The sequence below is a fragment of the Triturus cristatus genome, chromosome 9 (genome assembly GCF_964204655.1).
Source record: "Triturus cristatus chromosome 9, aTriCri1.1, whole genome shotgun sequence".
Classification (NCBI taxonomy): domain Eukaryota; kingdom Metazoa; phylum Chordata; class Amphibia; order Caudata; family Salamandridae; genus Triturus; species Triturus cristatus.
This window is the reverse complement of record NC_140592.1, coordinates 938,569,804-938,588,361: the sequence shown is the minus strand read 5'-3', so window position 1 is coordinate 938,588,361 and position 18,558 is coordinate 938,569,804. Positions and strand designations below refer to the sequence as shown.

Sequence of the window (18,558 nt, the reverse complement as noted above, 5' to 3'; positions counted from 1 at the left end):
TACCACTGATACCTTTCACAAGGGACTTATATGTGAGCCAGAGGTGTGCCAATTGTGGAAACAATGGTACAGGTTTGGGACTGAACACTGGTACAGGGAGCCTATCGAGCAGGGACCGAGAGCTCTACAGTCAAAGCTGCATCTCAAGTCAGGCAAAAATTGCTGGTGTACTGCAACAGAAACCCACTTTCCTGCACACCTAGATAACACAACGTAGGATGATAGTTGCCTGGTGAGTTTTGTGGGTACTTGGGGGGGGGGATCAATGTTCCATGGAACATAGATTAATTACCTGGACTCTGGGTACCGGGTGAAGGACCGCTGAATCTAGCTCTAGTTTGCGGATGCCCCCCGGAGGAAATTCACTTTCCAGCCCACCCGTGACTTGTAACCTTTTGGAATTGTCCTGTTGTGGATGATGTGACATTGTAGGCGATAGCCGGTGATTGTTGCCCCAGTGTGTGAATTCCCAATTTCTGGCAGAATTCTCCCTCCTACCCAAGAAACACTCCAGGCAGTTGCCACCCTCTGTTGTGCTAAAGTTGGACTTTTGCATTATGACATGATTTTATAAATTCCTCCATAATTCTCCTTGAATATCATCCCCTCATTGATTCCCATTGAGACTTTGTTGCATGTTAGTATGTTTACCCAGGTCTATACTGGGACTACATGTGTCTCCTGTGGCTGTTAATACAGCCAATGAGAGGAGGCGGAAGTCTTTACTTGTCACAGAGTCGGATGGGGTCAATGAAAGTTGCTGACCCCACCCGACTCTGGGACGAGATGTCACCGATTGAGACTCGGCCCTGGGCACTTCGGGGCTTAAAACTGAAGCACCCAGGTCTGAATCTATCAGTGACGCCCCCCTCATCATGAGGGGGAGTATCTCACAGCACTTTGCTGGGCTGAGGAGATCACAGCCCACAGGACTGTGATATCCTTAGTACAGCAAAATTCAGCTCAGGCAGCCAGGCACCTGCACATTTAGTGCATTTATAGCACCTGGCTGCCTGACCTGTACATGAAGAATGTCTGTCAGGCTGACCTTTGCACAGCCTGACAAACACTCTTCATGTCTATGAAAAGCTGGGGGGCAGGGCCCGCCGCCCTAAGGACGGGCTACTGCTGCTAGAAAGGAGTTGGGCGCTTCGGAGAATGGTTACCATCTGACTCCAGGTCATTGTGTACACTGCCTCCAGTCCTGAACATTTCACCTACAAATCATACGTTTCAGGTGTGTTAGTCTAATTATTCAATGGAAGCAAAACAAGACCACAACAACCAGGAATCATTATTCAATCGTACAAACGTTCAGCACTGAAAATAGTGTCTGTATTAAGTTGATGGAGGTGGTCATCCTGTTTTGGAGCTGATTAGCAAAGCATGTAAGAGACCATAAAAGAGTTCTCCTGTAGTACTACTTCCCAGACTCATAATTACTTGAATCAGCCCCATTGTCCGGGGGCATAGCTTGGTGAGTACGATTAGAGGGGTGTGAGCGTCAGGTTTTCCGACAAGCATGCTGGCATAGCATGATACAATACATTATAAGGGAAGCAGTGCAGAAGGGGAGTTTAAGAGGTGGTGAAAAAGGAGCAGAGTGCAGATTGTAAGGGGGTACTTAAAAAACAATATTTTGTAAAATAACCAACATTTTTTAAGACATTTAAAACATGGATGAGAGACAGCGTGTACTCTAAATTTCAAAGACTCATCACACCCGACTTTAAACAACTGTACCCAACTATTCAATAGAGAATAGATTTATTGAGGGGGGTGTAGCACCTCAAACACTCCCCCTGCCAGTGTCATCAGCATTAATTAGCATGAGGTTTATTCTCACTTGTAAAGTTACAGCAGAGCACTGAAGAAGTGACATATTACAAAGCTGCAATAAAATATGTATTACGTTGCATACAACTTTACACGTTAGATATGCCGCAACTTTTAAATGAAATCATTATTTTTGTTGCTGATCTTGAAAGGACGATAGGCTGGCTTTTGTGGAGTTACACATGTGGCTGATGTACAGTTTCGACGACAGAGATTTCCCTTTATTGGCTTCTATCTCTCCTTTCACTCTCAACTGGGCGAAGGTATAATGTGCAAAACAAATTAGTGTGCAGTTTCGTTATAAGGTGCAGTGTTTAACTTGGAAGAGCTATGTTACATATTGCACTAAAGCAAACAATCGACAAAGGTGAGCCAGGGTTGCTAACACGCTTGTCTCCGCCATCCAGCAGGAAGTGCTCGTCTAAACGGAAGTTCAAGCTCAGAATGTCACGAGGGCCTTCCCGGTTTGCACAACTCTGCAGACAACGAGGGCCTAGCACTGTGACGTGTGTCTCTCGAGAACATGGGCAGAATGCAATGGTTGTTGGCATTCTCACAACAGTTTGTGACATCCATCCGAACGTGATGAGGCAATAGTGAGTTTCCCCAACTGTTTGTAAATTGCTCAACGGTGAAGTTACCATAGCAACAACGTTTGTGCCAGTTTAAAAATATCGATATAATATGCAGATAGTGGAGACTGGTTTTTGTGGTGACAGATTTGGTTATTGTAGGCCTAATTAGCAGGATACCATATCACGCCATCCAGGTGGAAAGCGATGACCCCAACAACCCGATAGGTTTCCGAAAACTCCTTCTACTAGCAATATCATGCCAGGAAGACTCCGTCTCCCGGCCACTGGCTACAAAATGTCCTCCTTCATTTATTTGCATGTCGAAGGCGCCAGGTGCTATAGTTAAAAGTCCTCTAAAGCCCTCTAATAAATGGAATTGCTCCCAGTAAAATAAAGTTAATGTTTGAGTCCTTCATTTTGAATTGTGCGCCTTAGAACTTCGTCTTGGAACTTCGTCAGGAGGGGTTAAGTTTGTGCCATTTGACGACCACTTTTTCGGGGTTGGCAAACATGTCGTTCCATTGGTTGGCTGCTTCGCTGCTACTGCTGTCAGTACTCAGCCACATCTGAAACGACAGAAGTAAAACGCCTGTAAGTCAATGAAAACACATAATTCCCACCTGCCAATCACCTATTACATGTTCCAACTCTCCAGATAATGGTCACTAACAGTGATGCAGTAAATGTTAGAATCAGGAGTTGTACAGCTTTCCAGATCTTTGAACTTTAATGCAGCAAGTGAACCGAGGATCTCTGTGTCCAAACCCCTGCTGTGGGTGCAGAAACCATCACTATATTAACATACTGGGACTAAGTGGACCATTCCATCCAACCCCCTGCTGCGGGGCAGCGACCACTGCTATATGAGGGCGCTACTATAGTGAATTCAATTGTGCCCACCCCCTTGCTGCAGTACAGGACTCTTGTTTTACTAATGTTTTGGGACTGTGGGGATCATCATGTCCAACCCACTGCCGTGGTGCGTGAACCTTTACTACAGGCGTCGCCTGATACAGTGAAGATCGTCTCCCATGCCAGTGGTCTTGCAAGACTTTGAATAGGAGCAAGCATTTTATGGGAGGGCCTGCAGAGGTATTATTGCTGGTTATCGATCACAGGCCAATCACTGACCAATCAATAATACCCTACTGTTTTCTTTTGCAATTGGGAATATGGACGCTGTCCTCGCAACATTTCTATTTTACCGAGAGTCTAACCCACATGAAGAATTAGGAAATGAACATCAGAATCATTACTATTCGGGTCAATAAGGGGAATCTTCAGGCCTTCGAGGAGATTTTTAAGAATCTAAAAAAAGGCAAAACTGACCAAGATCCAACCCTACCTGACTCCCACACAATACTGTTGCCGCCCACCTAGAGACAAACCTTAGTTCACTTACGTTCAGGAGTATGCCATGCCAACTCTCAGTGGCACAGCTGAGCCTGCCCCGACGGATGATCCCACACAAGCTGTAAAATTGACCCTTCATAACACTGATTCTGTAATGAAGCACGCACACCCATGACTTCCTTCCTGAATCCAACGGCCTCGGAGTAATGGGGGTTTTCACCAGCCTGTGTAACTATCCTGCACTGTCATTTCTGACTGAGCCTACTCATCATTCAAATAAATAGCGCCCTGCCTCTCCATCAATTCCAAAGGAGCTTTCATTGCTGCGGTATTGTACCACCCTCCAGGCTTTAATCCGAAATTCCTGAAATTGACACTCCACCTTCAAACTAAGGCCAATGAAATAGTGAATGTCGGTCACACTTTTATCTCAAAGGTCCATAGGCCTAATTTCAAGCTTGTAACAAACCTCATCAAGCATATCAAACAATCGGCTTCCAATATATTGTTAGCCGGCCAGTATATTCAGCAGGGTGCGTTCTTGATCTTATCTTCATGGCTAACCATCAATCCTGTAATCTAAAGGTGGAGCCACAAAAATGGGAAGGCCCTTCCTTTGACCACTAATTTAACCACCTTCACACAAAATTCCATCACCCACAGCTGCAATTATTACCCTCCTACACTTTACAGACACTTCAATACCATACCTTTAGGTTATTAAAACTTTGCAGCCCAACTTTACCGCCCGTGCCCGCGCCTGGTGGACCTCTGTCTCAATATAACTGCTGCCCATGGACAGTTTTGCTCCTGTCATATTTGGCAAAACCAAACAAGCCATTAAAATACTTATTAAGTAGCTGGGATGAAACTTGTCAGTCACAACTTGGAACACTGAAGGTGTAAGTCAAAGTCCGAAGAGGACAAAACTCAATGTAAGATTCTTGAGTGCGCTGCCTCCACCTAGGGTAGCACGAGTTTGCGGCTGCCCTGAGGGCCGGGCATTTAACCTAATTGGCCGCACTTTCCCTGTTTGCGCTCAGTGCACCTGTTTGAAGGTGCGCCATGGAGCAAACAGGGAAAGTGCGCCCTCTACGTGATAGGGCCCCATATAGCTGTGGTGTCTGGTGTGCTTGTCCTAAAAAGGGGTTATTGTCTTCCTTTTCTACCCTGGAAAGGAACCTATTCCCGCCTATCCCAGCTCTATGAGAATATCCAGATACCTATGTTCTCTGCAGGGCACAGGATGTCCAACTCAGAAACCTTCCATGTCTACCTAGCCTACATTTACGATGAAAAATAATCTACTATATTGGTGGGTTTTCCACCGTCAGAAGGGCACTTTTCTACTGTAAAAGTCTACAATCAGGACATGGTATTTATAATTGCAATTTTATTTGTGTACCTAAAAAACACAGGCAAAAGATTGTGATATTGTTTCTAAAAACTATTTTGCCAAGTTAGATCTGAATAAATAGGCAAGAGTCTTGAACTGGTCTTGCATGTTCCAATTCCAACCTCTTTTACAGCTCCTTTTGTGCAAACAAATGCTTCTATTCAAGGTCTGATTTTGTTCTTCTGCAGATTTTTATCTATCTGACAAATGGAGACATTTGGTTCGCCTTTTTGCCTATTTTGATAATAGTTTGCGGAGGGATAACTCTATTCCTGTTGTCTTTTTTTCCCATTGTGTGGAAAGGATCACCAAACATATTTTTGCTAAAATGTATGAGATGACTTCAAAATGGAAGTGTCTTGACATACGAAATACTGTTTTTATTTGAAAGAGCTGGTTAAACCAAGATAACCTGAGCTGTCACGTAACGATGACATCATAGCACGAAAACCAATACAAAAGATGCAGTGTTGCTATGAGCCTGAGACTGTACGTAAAGCATTTGGAATTCTTGGATCGGATTTTTTTTTCCTCCAGTTTATGGAAGTGTGCAGCCTTTCTTGAAGGTTGTACACAAAACGACTTTTTATCCCAGGAACAAAAATAAACACCTTTAAACCAATTTTGAGAAAAGGGTGCCAATACCAAAGTTCTAGACACACTTGCCATTGTGATAATGAATGGCACTATTTTGGGCGAAAGGTTTCAAAGGCCCATTCACATCGCCTGCCACGTTAAAACATCTTTATTCAGGGGACCTTGGCGCTTTGACTACAAGGGACAAAAAAAGGCTCTAGAGATGTAATCGATACCATTGACATTTTGTTCTTCTGGGAATGCTCGTGGGGAGAACTGCAAACTGATATTCTTCTCTACGTAACACACAATTGAGGGCCTTGGAGCCCTGATGAAAGAGCGTTTTGTTGGCGCAAAGTAGCCGTAGCCTCTTTGTACATTGGCAAGCCCGTCCCTCTATGGAGATCCGTCTTTCGAGTCACGCACGCTTCTTAAAAAACAAAGTTTTTTTTTCGGGGTATAGAGTCATTTTCGTTCCAAGGATCACATTTACTGTAGTTTCTTCCTAGAGAGAGGGTGTGGTAAAGCTCCAGACACACCTGCTCTGGAAAGTTTGTAGGCATTATCAGGAAATTTGGCCCTACTCCATGTGAGCTGGACACTTTAAGGTGCTAGCTACACCTCAATGTGTCCAGCCCACATGGACTGTTCTCTATTTGAAATGATTTATTTATAAAAGTTTAAGATACCAAAGTGAACATTTCTCCTTCCAGTGGTATAGGAAGGGTTCCGCACACCCTCACCTGCTCCCCCACTGTGTGGCAATGGAATAAAGTAGTCCCCTGACACCCTTGGACTCTGGTCACACTGCATTTACTGCATTAATAGTAGTCAAGCTCCTGACCCTTTCCACTCAGAAGTGAGGTATCACTGTAGGCACTAGTAGTGGTGCTCCATTCCTGTCCAGATGCTCCAAGTACCATACACCCCCCACTTCCAAAAAGAACTAAAGCTTTGTGTCTTCAAACACCCTCTCCTCACAATATCAAGACATGGCTGCCGTACCCTTCTGAATAGACCTGCTCCAACTTTAACAACCACCTGCCGCATTGCAGGATGCCACCTTCTTTTCCCTATACTCCTTCTCCCCCTTCTGCTATATCTGTAATTTGCAATTCTGTTCTTGCTTCCCTTCCCGCCCCTTGGGTGACAACCACTTCCCCACTTGTAATCCCCTCCCAGGAACCTTTGACATTGTACGCCATGTCCTTCAATTGTCATTGTATCCGTGTCCACCCTTCTCCTCTGGGGTCCATCATTACCTCATTGAAAATACCAGTCTCGAACAGCACCCCTTTGCTTTGTAGCTAGGGGTATATATGTGCACTGACATAACAGACACCTTTAATGTCCTTTGGTAATGCTGGTGCCCAAAGGTGCTTGCTTGTGACATCAAGTATATTGGTGATGTGTTGTGTGTGCAGGAATGGGTGGGGCCTAGTGTGTAAATCAAGTACTCCCAGGTAGGCCTGCTGTTGCCACCTGTAAAGTGAACTGGAGAATCAACGGCGTTCATATGTTGAGTAACCATGGCATGGATCGCCCCTGGGCAAGAAAGTGGTGGTAGGCAAATGTGTGTGAGACATAAGTTGTACAACCCTAGAGTGATTTGGCTTCTGTCACCAGTGTTAGAAAGTAGGGAGAATATGCCGCATCTCACTTCCAGCAGCTGTTACTGGGATCCAGCCGACCCAGGGAGATATGCTGAATTTGTCCTGGTGTCATTTTCCAACACCGGGACACAATTCAGGAGCCCCCCACTAGTTGCCTGCATTCCTTTCAGTGCAGAAACATGCAGGCATTGAACAATCTTTCTTATTTGATCTCCAGATGGGCACAAACAAAGGCCTGATGTAAAGGGCCACTGGCCCTTCTTTTGTTCGAGGATCATCCTAGCTGGGAGCCATCTGGAGCCTATCACCTAGATACCAATGCAATGGAAGGAAACAAAGGCAAGTAGCTTATCACTTCACAAGTACTTTATAGAAACCATGAATTGGTGGCATGTTTTTGACTTTATTCAACCCACCATGTAAGAGAGGTGCATGCACTGTAAGAATGCAAGATTTATCTGTGTGTGTGAGTAATTACAGTAATAATGATGTATGTGGGATGACTCATTTATTTTTTATTTAGGTCCTGTTTAGCACTGTTCATCCCAGTGTAGGGTGTCACCGCGCTTTACCGCACACATAGAGGCACAGTAAATCATTCAAGTATGTAAATTAGTGAACAGGAAATATTATTCAAGACTGGACGTTATAAGGTGCAGGAACCACATATTGTTTATACTTGTAGATATTATATGTTAAGAATGAACGGTGAGTTTGGCTGTCCGTACTAAAATGACTTTATTAATTCCTATAAGTGCCCTTCTTTGCAATCATAAAATAACAACAGATTAAGAAAAAACACAATGATGATCTAAAAACCCATGATTAAAGTTTGCATGCGGCTCCTTGATGCCGGTAAATAGACCACTGTACTATATTGGAAGGACTGCAAATTATGAAAAGGAAGTAACAAAAGGATCTCAGTGTAAAAAGCAGAAACTCGCTTACCTATCTACATAAAATATTAATCCATGATCAGTATGTAACAGGATGTGCTTTGCAGTAGGTACATTAACTTTCAATTCTACTTTAGGAGTCACAAATGTGATTGGACACAAAACAGAACTCTACCAGAACTGCATTACCCCCCAGAGTTATCTTACTGCTACTATAATTCCCTCAAAATTGCTGGGCACACAAAGGTCTCTGCAGCAGGTGCCTTAACCCTGTAAAATATTTCAAAATACAGCTACTTAGTGACCAAGTAAGTAAGATAGAACCGGTTTGCTGTCACATTCATCCTTGTTGCCAATTTCTTTGCAGCAGATTTTAAATACATAAATATATATATATTACCTACTGGCGGTCGCCAGTAGGTAGTTATAGTTAGGACCCTGTTTCCATAGGAAAACCGCAACATTCTATTTGGAATAACTTTGGCGCCGGTCGACGAATCCTCGCGAAATTTTCAAAACTAATGGGGCGCTACGCTCCGCTCCTACCCTGAAAGTCTCGGGGGGATTCGTCAAGCGGGGGCTGAGAAAAAAGGGGGGTCCCAAAACGCGTTTTCCCATGCATTTTTCCATAGGACCTTTAGACACAGCTACAGCCCGAACGGCTGAACAGAGTTACTTGAAATTTGGCAGAGAGGTAGTCTACAGGTCAAGGAAGTGCCTTTTGTAGGTCTGGTTTAAATCTGTTCAGTAGTTCCTGAGAAAATAGCATTTAAATCAATATATATATCTGTGGCAGCTTACGGTGCGCTTACCGTGCGCTTACGGTAAGCTTACCGTACGCGTACGGTGACGTGCGCGAGCGCGATTCTGATTGGCTGTTAGATCTTAGTAAACATTCGAATCGGTCGAAACCAGGAAGCGACGGCCGCCATTTTCTCTCTCGCACTCTGAGGGGGGGAGGAAAAATAAAGGTAGAAAACATGTAAAGGGGCAGGTTAGACAGCTCCTAACCACCTAGCCTAGATTAAGGTGTCCCAAAAGTACCCCCAAGGGCAAAAATTAAATTTTATATTTTTTCGAAAAAACGGCGATTACGCACGGAACGAACTGCGTTAAGTGGGCGCGCACGCCACGAACGGCGTAAAGTAACTTAGCATTTAAAAAAACGTACAAATTCACTGAAAAAAACATAGGTTTCACACACGTTATAGTTAGGAATTAGCATTTAAAAAACCTTGCAAATTCAGTGAAAAAACCAGAGGTTTCACACATGTTATAGTTAGCTGGACATTTTACTCATAAAAAACCAATGAAATTCCCCCGTTATAGTTAGTGCAGGCAACTATAACTCACGCCACCGCAATCCTCTGCTGATGACATATGTGTCTTTATGAAAAAAAAATATTTGTAATATATGTATAGCTAAAATTTAATGGAAGAAGACATGGGCAAATAAGTGTCTAAATACAGTATTAGCATCAGCAGAGGATTGCGGTCGCGTGAGTTATAGTTGCCTGCACTAACTATAACGGGGGAATTTCATTGGTTTTTTATGAGTAAAATGTCCAGCTAACTATAACATGTGTGAAACCTATGGTTTTTTCACTGAATTTGCACGTTTTTTTAAATGCTAATTCCTAACTATAACGTGTGTGAAACCTATGGTTTTTTCAGTGAATATATATATATATATATATATATATGTTGCCTTTGAGACTCTGTTTTTCAAGCTCTGTCCATTGTGATATTGTGATTCCAACCCCTTTCCTCTGCCACACCTTGACCCCCACTTTATGGCCTCCCGGAGTAATTTTTCTTCCAATTCCAGCACTGGTTGTCACTGTGCGAGGCAGAACTAGGCTTGGGTTCTCGAGTGAGGCTGATGTGTGCTTTGTTGGAGGCGGCACACGACTGAATACATGAATGAGTGAGCCAATGAATCAATCAGTGAATGAATAAATGTAAGAATAAATAAGCATGGATGAGTCTATCTGACAGTTCTATACACTTGTGCGGTTCTAGGCATTAGTCTTTACCACCACTAGGTATAAACCTCCAATAACAGAGAAGTCTACGAGCTTGTTGTAAAGGTGGCCTTCTGGTGCTACCTTAAGCTATCATGGTCAGTTTCTTTCTGCAAATTATGTTGCAGATAGCTCCAGATCAAGGATTACTGTTTACAAATTGCAGACAATAGACCGCATCAGCACATGTACATGTACGGAGAGCAAATTTCCCCCCCGTTATTTCATTATATTTACCTGTGCCATGAGCTCTTCAGTGACAGGAAGAAACAGATAATGAATTATGAGATAACAAAAAGGCGCAATTTGTACAACTATAGACTAACAGTGTTAATGCTAAACACATTTGCTAGATATGAACAATTGGAAAGGGCTGGTAAATCATGTGTTCACTTAAGTGCTTAATAGTAAGTTCGTGGCTCGTGCATGTGTTTTGAAGTTCACATTTATCCAAAAACTATAATGTGAACTTAAATGAGAATGTGAACTTAGGTTAACTTCAGAACTTTGCTCATAGCAAGCTCGCCATGTTTACAAAATTCATGGTCGCTAAGTGATTCTGAGATCATGGCAGATGCTAAAAAATGCAACAGGAGTTGTTAAAAAAACTGCTGAAATTGTTTATCTGCTGGGACATATTTCCGCTTGCTTAATAAAATCTACAATTGCTTTGTAAGAGACACCACCATACCTGTCCAAGGAAGTGGTTACGCCTCATTGAGCTCCTGCTGTAGAGTTTGATGAGAACATTGATGCCTTCTTCCTTCTGCGTCACTGGAAAGACCATGGTTTCGCCCCAGTTGACCTGGCCATTGGAGGACTTCAGCAGGCGCGTCTTCTTCTTGTGTATCAGCCCCTCAGTACTGAACATCTCTGCCTTCACCAGAAAATCTGAAAGTGAAACATTTCAACCTGGACATCAAACTTTACATCATCAAATAGTAAACACGTTTTAGCTGTAGGTAATTAAGGAGGCCATGTTAAGCTTGTAAGAGAAAATCTGCCCATCCAGGTCTACTAGTACATACTTCTAATGTGATGGTTAAAGTACGATTCTGGGCTTTCTGCAGGCGCTTCTTTTTACCTGTGCAACTCACATAATTTTCCTACCTCTTGAAAATAGTAATTACAATTTGTTTGTAATTCAGACTTTAGCATCTAGCAGTTAAATACGTGATTGGTCACAAGCCTCTTAATGTATACAGTATAACTAGACTAATTTGCATTGTCTTTTTCAAATGATGCAATGCAGCGGGTCTGTAACCAGACCATTGCACTTTTAAGGTACAGGGCATGTTGTGTAGAGGTTAGCGCAGTAAAGGGTGTGGCGCAGCAGCCAGAGCGGTTGACTCCGGAGTGCTGGGCTCACGCCTGGATACCCCTAGGGGTGACAAGGTTGCGCTTTGTAAATATGGAATTAATTATGTAATCTATTCTGGCACATATGGATTTAAATCCTACCTTCCCCAACTGACCAAATTATGTGACCGAAGATAAATCTCTCAATCTACTAATTCCATAGCTTCCTTATTTAAAAACATTGGGAAGAACCTGCTCTCCATATACTCCCCTCCATCAATGTTCACCTCGACCCTAAAACGCATCATGGGCCTTATTGCCTAGCTGCTCCCCGGGCTGACAGTCATTGGCGGAGATTTCAATGCAGTTATGTGCCTAAACCTTGAAACCACGAGCTTACAACCTAACACGAGGTCCGCCTACGCACGGCATCTCACCAACTGGGCAAGCACACTCACTGTATGTGACACCTGGAGAATTTGGCATCCCCAGACCAGGCAATACACTCACACATCAGCTGCGCATCACAAGCATGCGCGCATCGACCATATTTTTATGCCTGCGCTAGATTGTCAGAAAGCTAGACATATCTCTATCCTTCCTAGGGGCATATCTGATCATTTGCCTACCCTCCTGAGGGTGGGGGACCCCCCCTGACACGCTTCGTCTGATCTGGAGGTTCAATGCATGGTTCCTCCAAGACCAAAACCTTAAAAAGGCTGTGGAGATAGAACTCCAACAATACTTTCTCACTAATCGCGACTCGGTCTCCTCCCCGAGTACTCTGTGGGAAGCGGGTAAAGCCACTATCCGCGGCTTCGCCAAAGGCCAACTCAAACTTAAGCATTCATCCCAAGATGCTCAGATTACTCAATTAGAGGGCCAAGCGACCCTCCTTGAAGGCCAGACACCCACCCAGCAGGATGGCGCACGTGAGAGACAATTGCCCTTGCGAGAAGAAATCAAACATATCTCCATGGAGGCTGCCAAAACACTTTCAAGATCCTCTGTAGCCAGAGTGTTAGGGTGGGGAGATAAAAACAGGAAACTCCTACATCGTTTGGCCACATATCCAATGGCCATCCCTATCATCCTGGAGATCAGAGACTCAGAAGGTACCACGAATATTGTACCCTCGGCGATAGCCCAGACCTATGCCACATACTATTTCAAACTTTACTCAAGGCAGCAACCCAAGCTTTCTCTTTCAAGCTTGATTGCCCAAACGCATCTCCAGCTCCCTCGCCTAAGCTAAACTGAGGCACTGGACCAAGACCGCCCCATTACCCGAAAAGAAACCGGTGAAGCCATAGCACGCTCTGCTCCAGGTAAAACCCTCGGTCCCAATGGTTTCCCTTAAGAATATTACGCCACCTTTCGAGAGACACTGGTTCCACACTTGGACACCTATGCTGAAGCGGTCGAGAGGGGCTCCTTTCTACCTGAAACAGACACCGTCACTATTGTGGTAATCCCCAAAACACAACCTCCCTCAGTACATTGCACCGATTATCGGCCAATTTCCCTCATAAACTTGGAGGTCAAAATCTTTGCCTCGATTCTGGCCCACTGCCTGAAACCATATCTCTCCAAATTGGTCCACCTCGAGCAATGTGGCTTGATGCCATCACGGGGTACTAGACAATGCCTCAGATGCCTCCACATTGCCTTGGCACACCGCCAAACAATAACCCCCTGCTTAGCGCTTCTTCTTCTTGACTTTGAAAAGGCGTATGATTCGGTAGACTGGTGATACCTAGAGGGTGTCCTGGCCGGGGTGGGCTTGGGTCAACACTTCCGTAACGTGGTTAAGGTACTCTACTCCCAACCGCACGCACGAGTCCTAGTCAGTGGAGCAGTCTCGAAATCCTTCTGTATTGAAAGGGGTACAAGACAGGGCTGCCCTCTTTCGCCGCTCCTCTTCGCCCTGGTGATGGAGCCCTTAGCATGCCTAGTGCGATCTGGCAATCGTATTCAAGGTTGGAGATGGCCAAACTCCGTGGAAGACAAAATCGCAGATGATGTCTTCCTCTTCTTGGCCGAGCGGCCCAATCTGGCCCTCGCTGCCTTTGGGCTCTGCACCTCTTTGGGCAGGTCTCCAGTCTGAAGCTAAACTCCAGCAAATCCGTCTTGGTTCCTTTCCACCTGCCCAGAGACTGTTTCAACTTGCAGTCCTCGATACCCATCAGAAGGCAATCATTCAAATACTTGGGAATCTGGGTGGCCCTACTACCTGATCTCGCCTGGTCTCTCAATGTCACCCTACTGATGCAGAAAGTCCAGGCAGACCTCCACAGATGGCAATCGCTTCCGCTTATTCCCCTGGGCAGAGTATCCCTCTTCAAAATGATGATACTCACCAAGTTCCTCTACATGATCCTAAACACCCCATTTACATTCCCACGGTCCAATCTATATTTATACTATCTGGCAACCTGCCTACTCACACTCCAAGACTGGTTCAATGGTGGCTGGTCGGATCCGGCATTTAGACTGGAACTCAGAGACCTGGGTCTGCCCAAGATCTAGACGATGCTGTGTGGAGGAACTTTCCCCAATGGTGACGCAATTGGTTATCTTAGCCTGGCGCGCCTCCCTGCGCCACACCCAGTGGACGAACAAACTGACTCAATATACACCACTTTGGTCGGGGACTTGGCTACGAGAGGTCAGTGGCCTGAAGGGCTTCCGGCCGTGGGACCTCATTAGTATCTCACAGCTTGGGGATGTCTGGACAAGTGACCGAATGTGCACCTTTCAAGACTTACAAACCTGTTACTCCCTACACCCCTCGCAATTCTATAGCTACGTGCAGTTACGCCATGCCCTCTACAACCACGTACCACAGGGCACATCCCTACTAAAATACAGTCCTCCGGAGGCACAAATTATGACAGGCAACCTGGGAAGAGGGGGTGTCTCTCGTATCTATCGCTCTCACACCAACAACACACCTAACACTTTAGTCTGGTTGAGAAGCTTATGGGAGCAATGGGTGGGACCTCTTGAAGAGGAAGACTGGAGAGACGCCTTAATGGCACCCAAGACAGTCACCACCTCCGCCCAGCTCCTTCTGGTCCAACTATACTATTTACACACTGCCTACCTAACACCCAAGCGCTTCTTTAGTGCTGGTATGAGGGCGGTGCCTCTTGCGCGCGCTGCAATCACGACCAGGCTGAATTCTTCCACATGGTATGGGCCTGCCCTGTCATCGCATGCTATTGGGACTCCATAGAAAAAGAACTCACGGAGGTCCTGGGCTGGGAAGTGCCGCATAACACCTTAAGTATACTCCTAGGCATCACGGATGGGCTCGATGGGTCCCGAGCCGACAAACAATTTCTTACTACTGCCACAATGGTGGCCAAACGTGACATTGTGGCTAGTTGGATAAATCCATTACCCCCGAGTGTAACAAAATGGCGCAGAGGGGTAGACTGGTGCGCTCCACAAGAGAAACCATTGTTCAAGGCCAGAGGGTGTCTGGCTAAATACTGGAAGGTTTGGGGCAAATGGCTGGGGCAGATAGACTAAATATGTCTTCCTTTGACTTGTGTTCACTGTGCAGACCGCTGTGGGTCCGTGTGCTGCACATCTTTCTCTTCTACATATGTAAAATGGAATTGTAGCATGAAAGCTGTGGTATACTGTATTCGACTATATGCTGGTCTTTGTTTGAAACACGAATACAATTCTTTATCAAAAAATAAAAACATCGGGAAGATTTGTCAGAAGGCCTACTACAGTAATAAGTTTGACACTTTGCATAAGGGGTGCATGTGGGTCAGTGGTAAGTCGGGACTCATTAGCCCTATCAGTGCCATGCTGCAGCAGCTGTGAACATATACAACTATCACTCAGCCTCTATCCAATGCATTGTTATTAGTGCTGCTGGGGTAAACAGCACCTTGAAAGAGAGGGAAAAGCCTCTTGTAGCCAGTGAGACCAGCACCTCTTCGAATGACAAGCATAACTAGTCTGTATAAAGACTCCTCAAGTCAACACAGGCTTTAGATTTGTATCAGTCAGTGGCAACCATGCTATTGCTGGTGCATTTGTAACTGTTGTCTTTGCAAACACTTTACATTGGCCTTAAGGGTGCCGCGTACATCTGATTGGGGGTGTTTTACCTGCTAAGCGACAGATCACAGTGAACTTGTGATCATTTTGACATGGCTGGTAAATGCGGCTGCCATTGCTGAGCAAAGAATCCCTGATATAAATAGAGCCCATATGTATTACATTTCAGGAAGATGGCCTTCACTTAATATCCTACTGTCACGTATGATCTATTCAGACAGATGAACCAACCAAAGCAGATAATATTGCTATAGATCACATAGATGATAATAGGCTAGATTCAGTAATTACACTGTCACTGACAGCAATTCTAAACTAAAATCTATAATGTTAAAAAAAGTTCTTGTGAAGTTCAAGGCAATAGAGACATCTTAGGGATCTTTGGTCATTAATAAATCAATAAGTCCCTTGACAATCAGTTTTGTAGTTTATGATGTCACCAGATCCCAGTGAAGGCCCTATTGGCCTGTCATTCAAAGCACTTTGTCATTTTTAAGTCTCTGCGATAGACATCTTTAGCTATCTATGGAAAGGCTTATGGTTTCAGTGCATAACATATACTTAAAGTGGGCTTTGGGTCAGCTCCTTGCTCGTCACTGTATTGTCTACTCAGTTGTCTGCTCCTAATTCTTTATCTTTTCTTTATAATCTTGTGTTTGTCCCGCAAAGGAGCATTTCGGTCTCTTAGTGTTCTGAATGGATGACTTGAGTGGAGCATTATTTTTGATTAAGCACTCAGTGGGAATATTTTTTTTCCTTTACCTCTTTCTCTTTTCCTCCATCCCTAAATGTTCTCTCTTCCTGCTCATTTACCGATGCTTCTGAACAATGACCCATTTCCCACCCCTCTCACCGTGTTTTTTCAGCTCACATTTTTTTTTATTTTTTATGTGTCCGACAGCTGCAAAGTCCTGGCCTTTTGCTCTTTCATCCTCCCCCGCTCCCCAATGCTACTAATGCCTCTTTTGCCCCAGGCCACGGTAATATATATATGTATATCTATATATCTCTATATATATATTTATATATATTTATTTTTATGTTTTCAATGTGGGCTGGGGGAGAAGCACTAGTAGCTTTGAGGAGTAGGGGAACATATATATTTCTTTTTTTATGAGAGCCTGGCAGCTACAAAGTGCAGCAAGGCTGCTGCTCATTTTTTGCCCTTCGGGTGAGTTCTTCATCCCTTTTTTCATTTTAATTTATTGGTCTAACATGGTTGTTCGCCCTGTTAGACTGATAAATTGAAAACAGCAACCTGTGTTGTGAAACATCCAGACGCAGGTGTCATGAGATACATGTGTGCGTTGGTGGTCATCTTGGAAAAACACATTGGCAAAGCCAACAGCTTTACATTTTAGAGTGGTGAACTACTTGCATTGCCATTATCTGTATTGTATAGCAACACCATATGATCATACAAAGAAGTTTGAAACATACAGCATGTAGCTCTGTTCTGTTTGAAATAAACAGCATGTCTATCTGTTCCGTGTGCATTTTTTGTATGCTTAACACAAGAACAAGTTCGTGGAAGGTGTCAGCCCTGCAGCAATTGACTGAAAAAACAATTGCACTTACTTAATGACAGTGGAGTTGAGGAGCTTGGAAGGCTCTGGGCTTTCAGAATCTGCAGCTGGATCCTGCTATTTACCGGCTGGAAGCATGTCCCAATCTCCAGCTCAGCATGGCAAGCCTGTGGCAAAAAGAAAGTGATCACACATAGCTCATGCAACACAATGCCCGTCACAGGGACTATTCCGAGCTGCTTATACCAGATATACAAGAACCAAGATTCTGCAGCAGATGTACTCAGATCATGAGATTTTGAAATGGGTGTATTTAACTTTAGATTTTGGAAGTTTGGAGGGAAATTTTACTTATGCAGGAAAAGATGTATTCTAATATGATAACATTGATATATGTGTTTAAATCAGTGCTCTTTTTTAGGTCGAGTCTAGACATTGCTTGCGTTGTCTGCAAGACATGTTGTATTGTATTCTATGTGCATTAAAAAATTAACTGCTTTCTATTTGCTGTTGGCTGTGCCATTCAAAAATGTATCCTTTGTATTGGTGTTGGCTTGTAAAAGTCCCTCCCTTTTCTCCTTCTGGCGATTTCACTTAGTGAGTATTTAGTTTGGCCATCACACTGTGTAGCGTGTGATGGCCACTGTTTACAGAGATGTGCATCTGTTAGCAATTATCCTTATCACAACTGTAGTCTGACTTCCATTCTGACCTAAAGAAGCTCTGTGGCCAGTCGCGGCTCCTGGAGGGAGTGCTGCAGGGCAGTGGGGTGGGGGAGGAGCAGGGAGGGGGGTAGTAAACTCCGGCCTACGACCGACCAGAGTGAAGTACATAAATAAATAAATAAATTGAATTACATTGCGCGCGCTGCAACACAAATGGCGTAACCATTTACTGGGGATTTAAAAGGGTGCTAAAGTCCTTGCCAATTTGCAAATGGCGTTGCAGCGCACGCAATGTAATTTGTTTTATTTATTTATTTACTTATTCATATTATTCATCCCAGGTCTGTGATAAATGACAATTTTTGGCCTGAGGCTCAACAAAAGCTTCTAACATTGCTGTGCTCAAAGTAGATGATGTCGCGTTTTCTAGCACAAGTGTGCTTCAAATAAGGGTTCATAAATCAAGATGTCTGAAGATGGAGGTTCAAGAGCAATGTGAAGTTCTCTGTTGAAAAAGCAGTGGCTGGGGCAAAACTGGTCCTAACGGATAGAATCATGGCATGAGGTGATTGTCTGAACTGGATTTGTTTGATTTCCACTTTATTTCATGCTGTATAGCAGCTGATACCACATCCAAAGCAAAACGTCTTCACAATGAGGTACAGAGTGCAGATTACCAGTGGGTGAAGTTGTGAGGATGTTCCTCCACAAACTTT

General features: G+C 44.2%; 1 protein-coding gene across 1 annotated transcript in view; it reads right to left on the bottom strand.

Moving 5' to 3' along the window:
• Window positions 1–1,753: 1,753 nt before the first annotated feature.
• The window catches only part of TC2N (tandem C2 domains, nuclear), a 243,432-nt gene continuing 226,627 nt past the window's right edge, over window positions 1,754–18,558 (bottom strand). The window contains exons 10-12 of the mRNA XM_085626516.1: window positions 17,230–17,344; window positions 10,961–11,160; window positions 1,754–2,977 (exon numbers count right to left, since the gene is read on the bottom strand). Of these exons, the coding sequence (XP_085482642.1) occupies window positions 2,867–2,977; window positions 10,961–11,160; window positions 17,230–17,344 (426 nt within the window). The 3' untranslated portion in view covers window positions 1,754–2,866. The remainder of the gene's footprint in view (window positions 2,978–10,960; window positions 11,161–17,229; window positions 17,345–18,558) is intronic.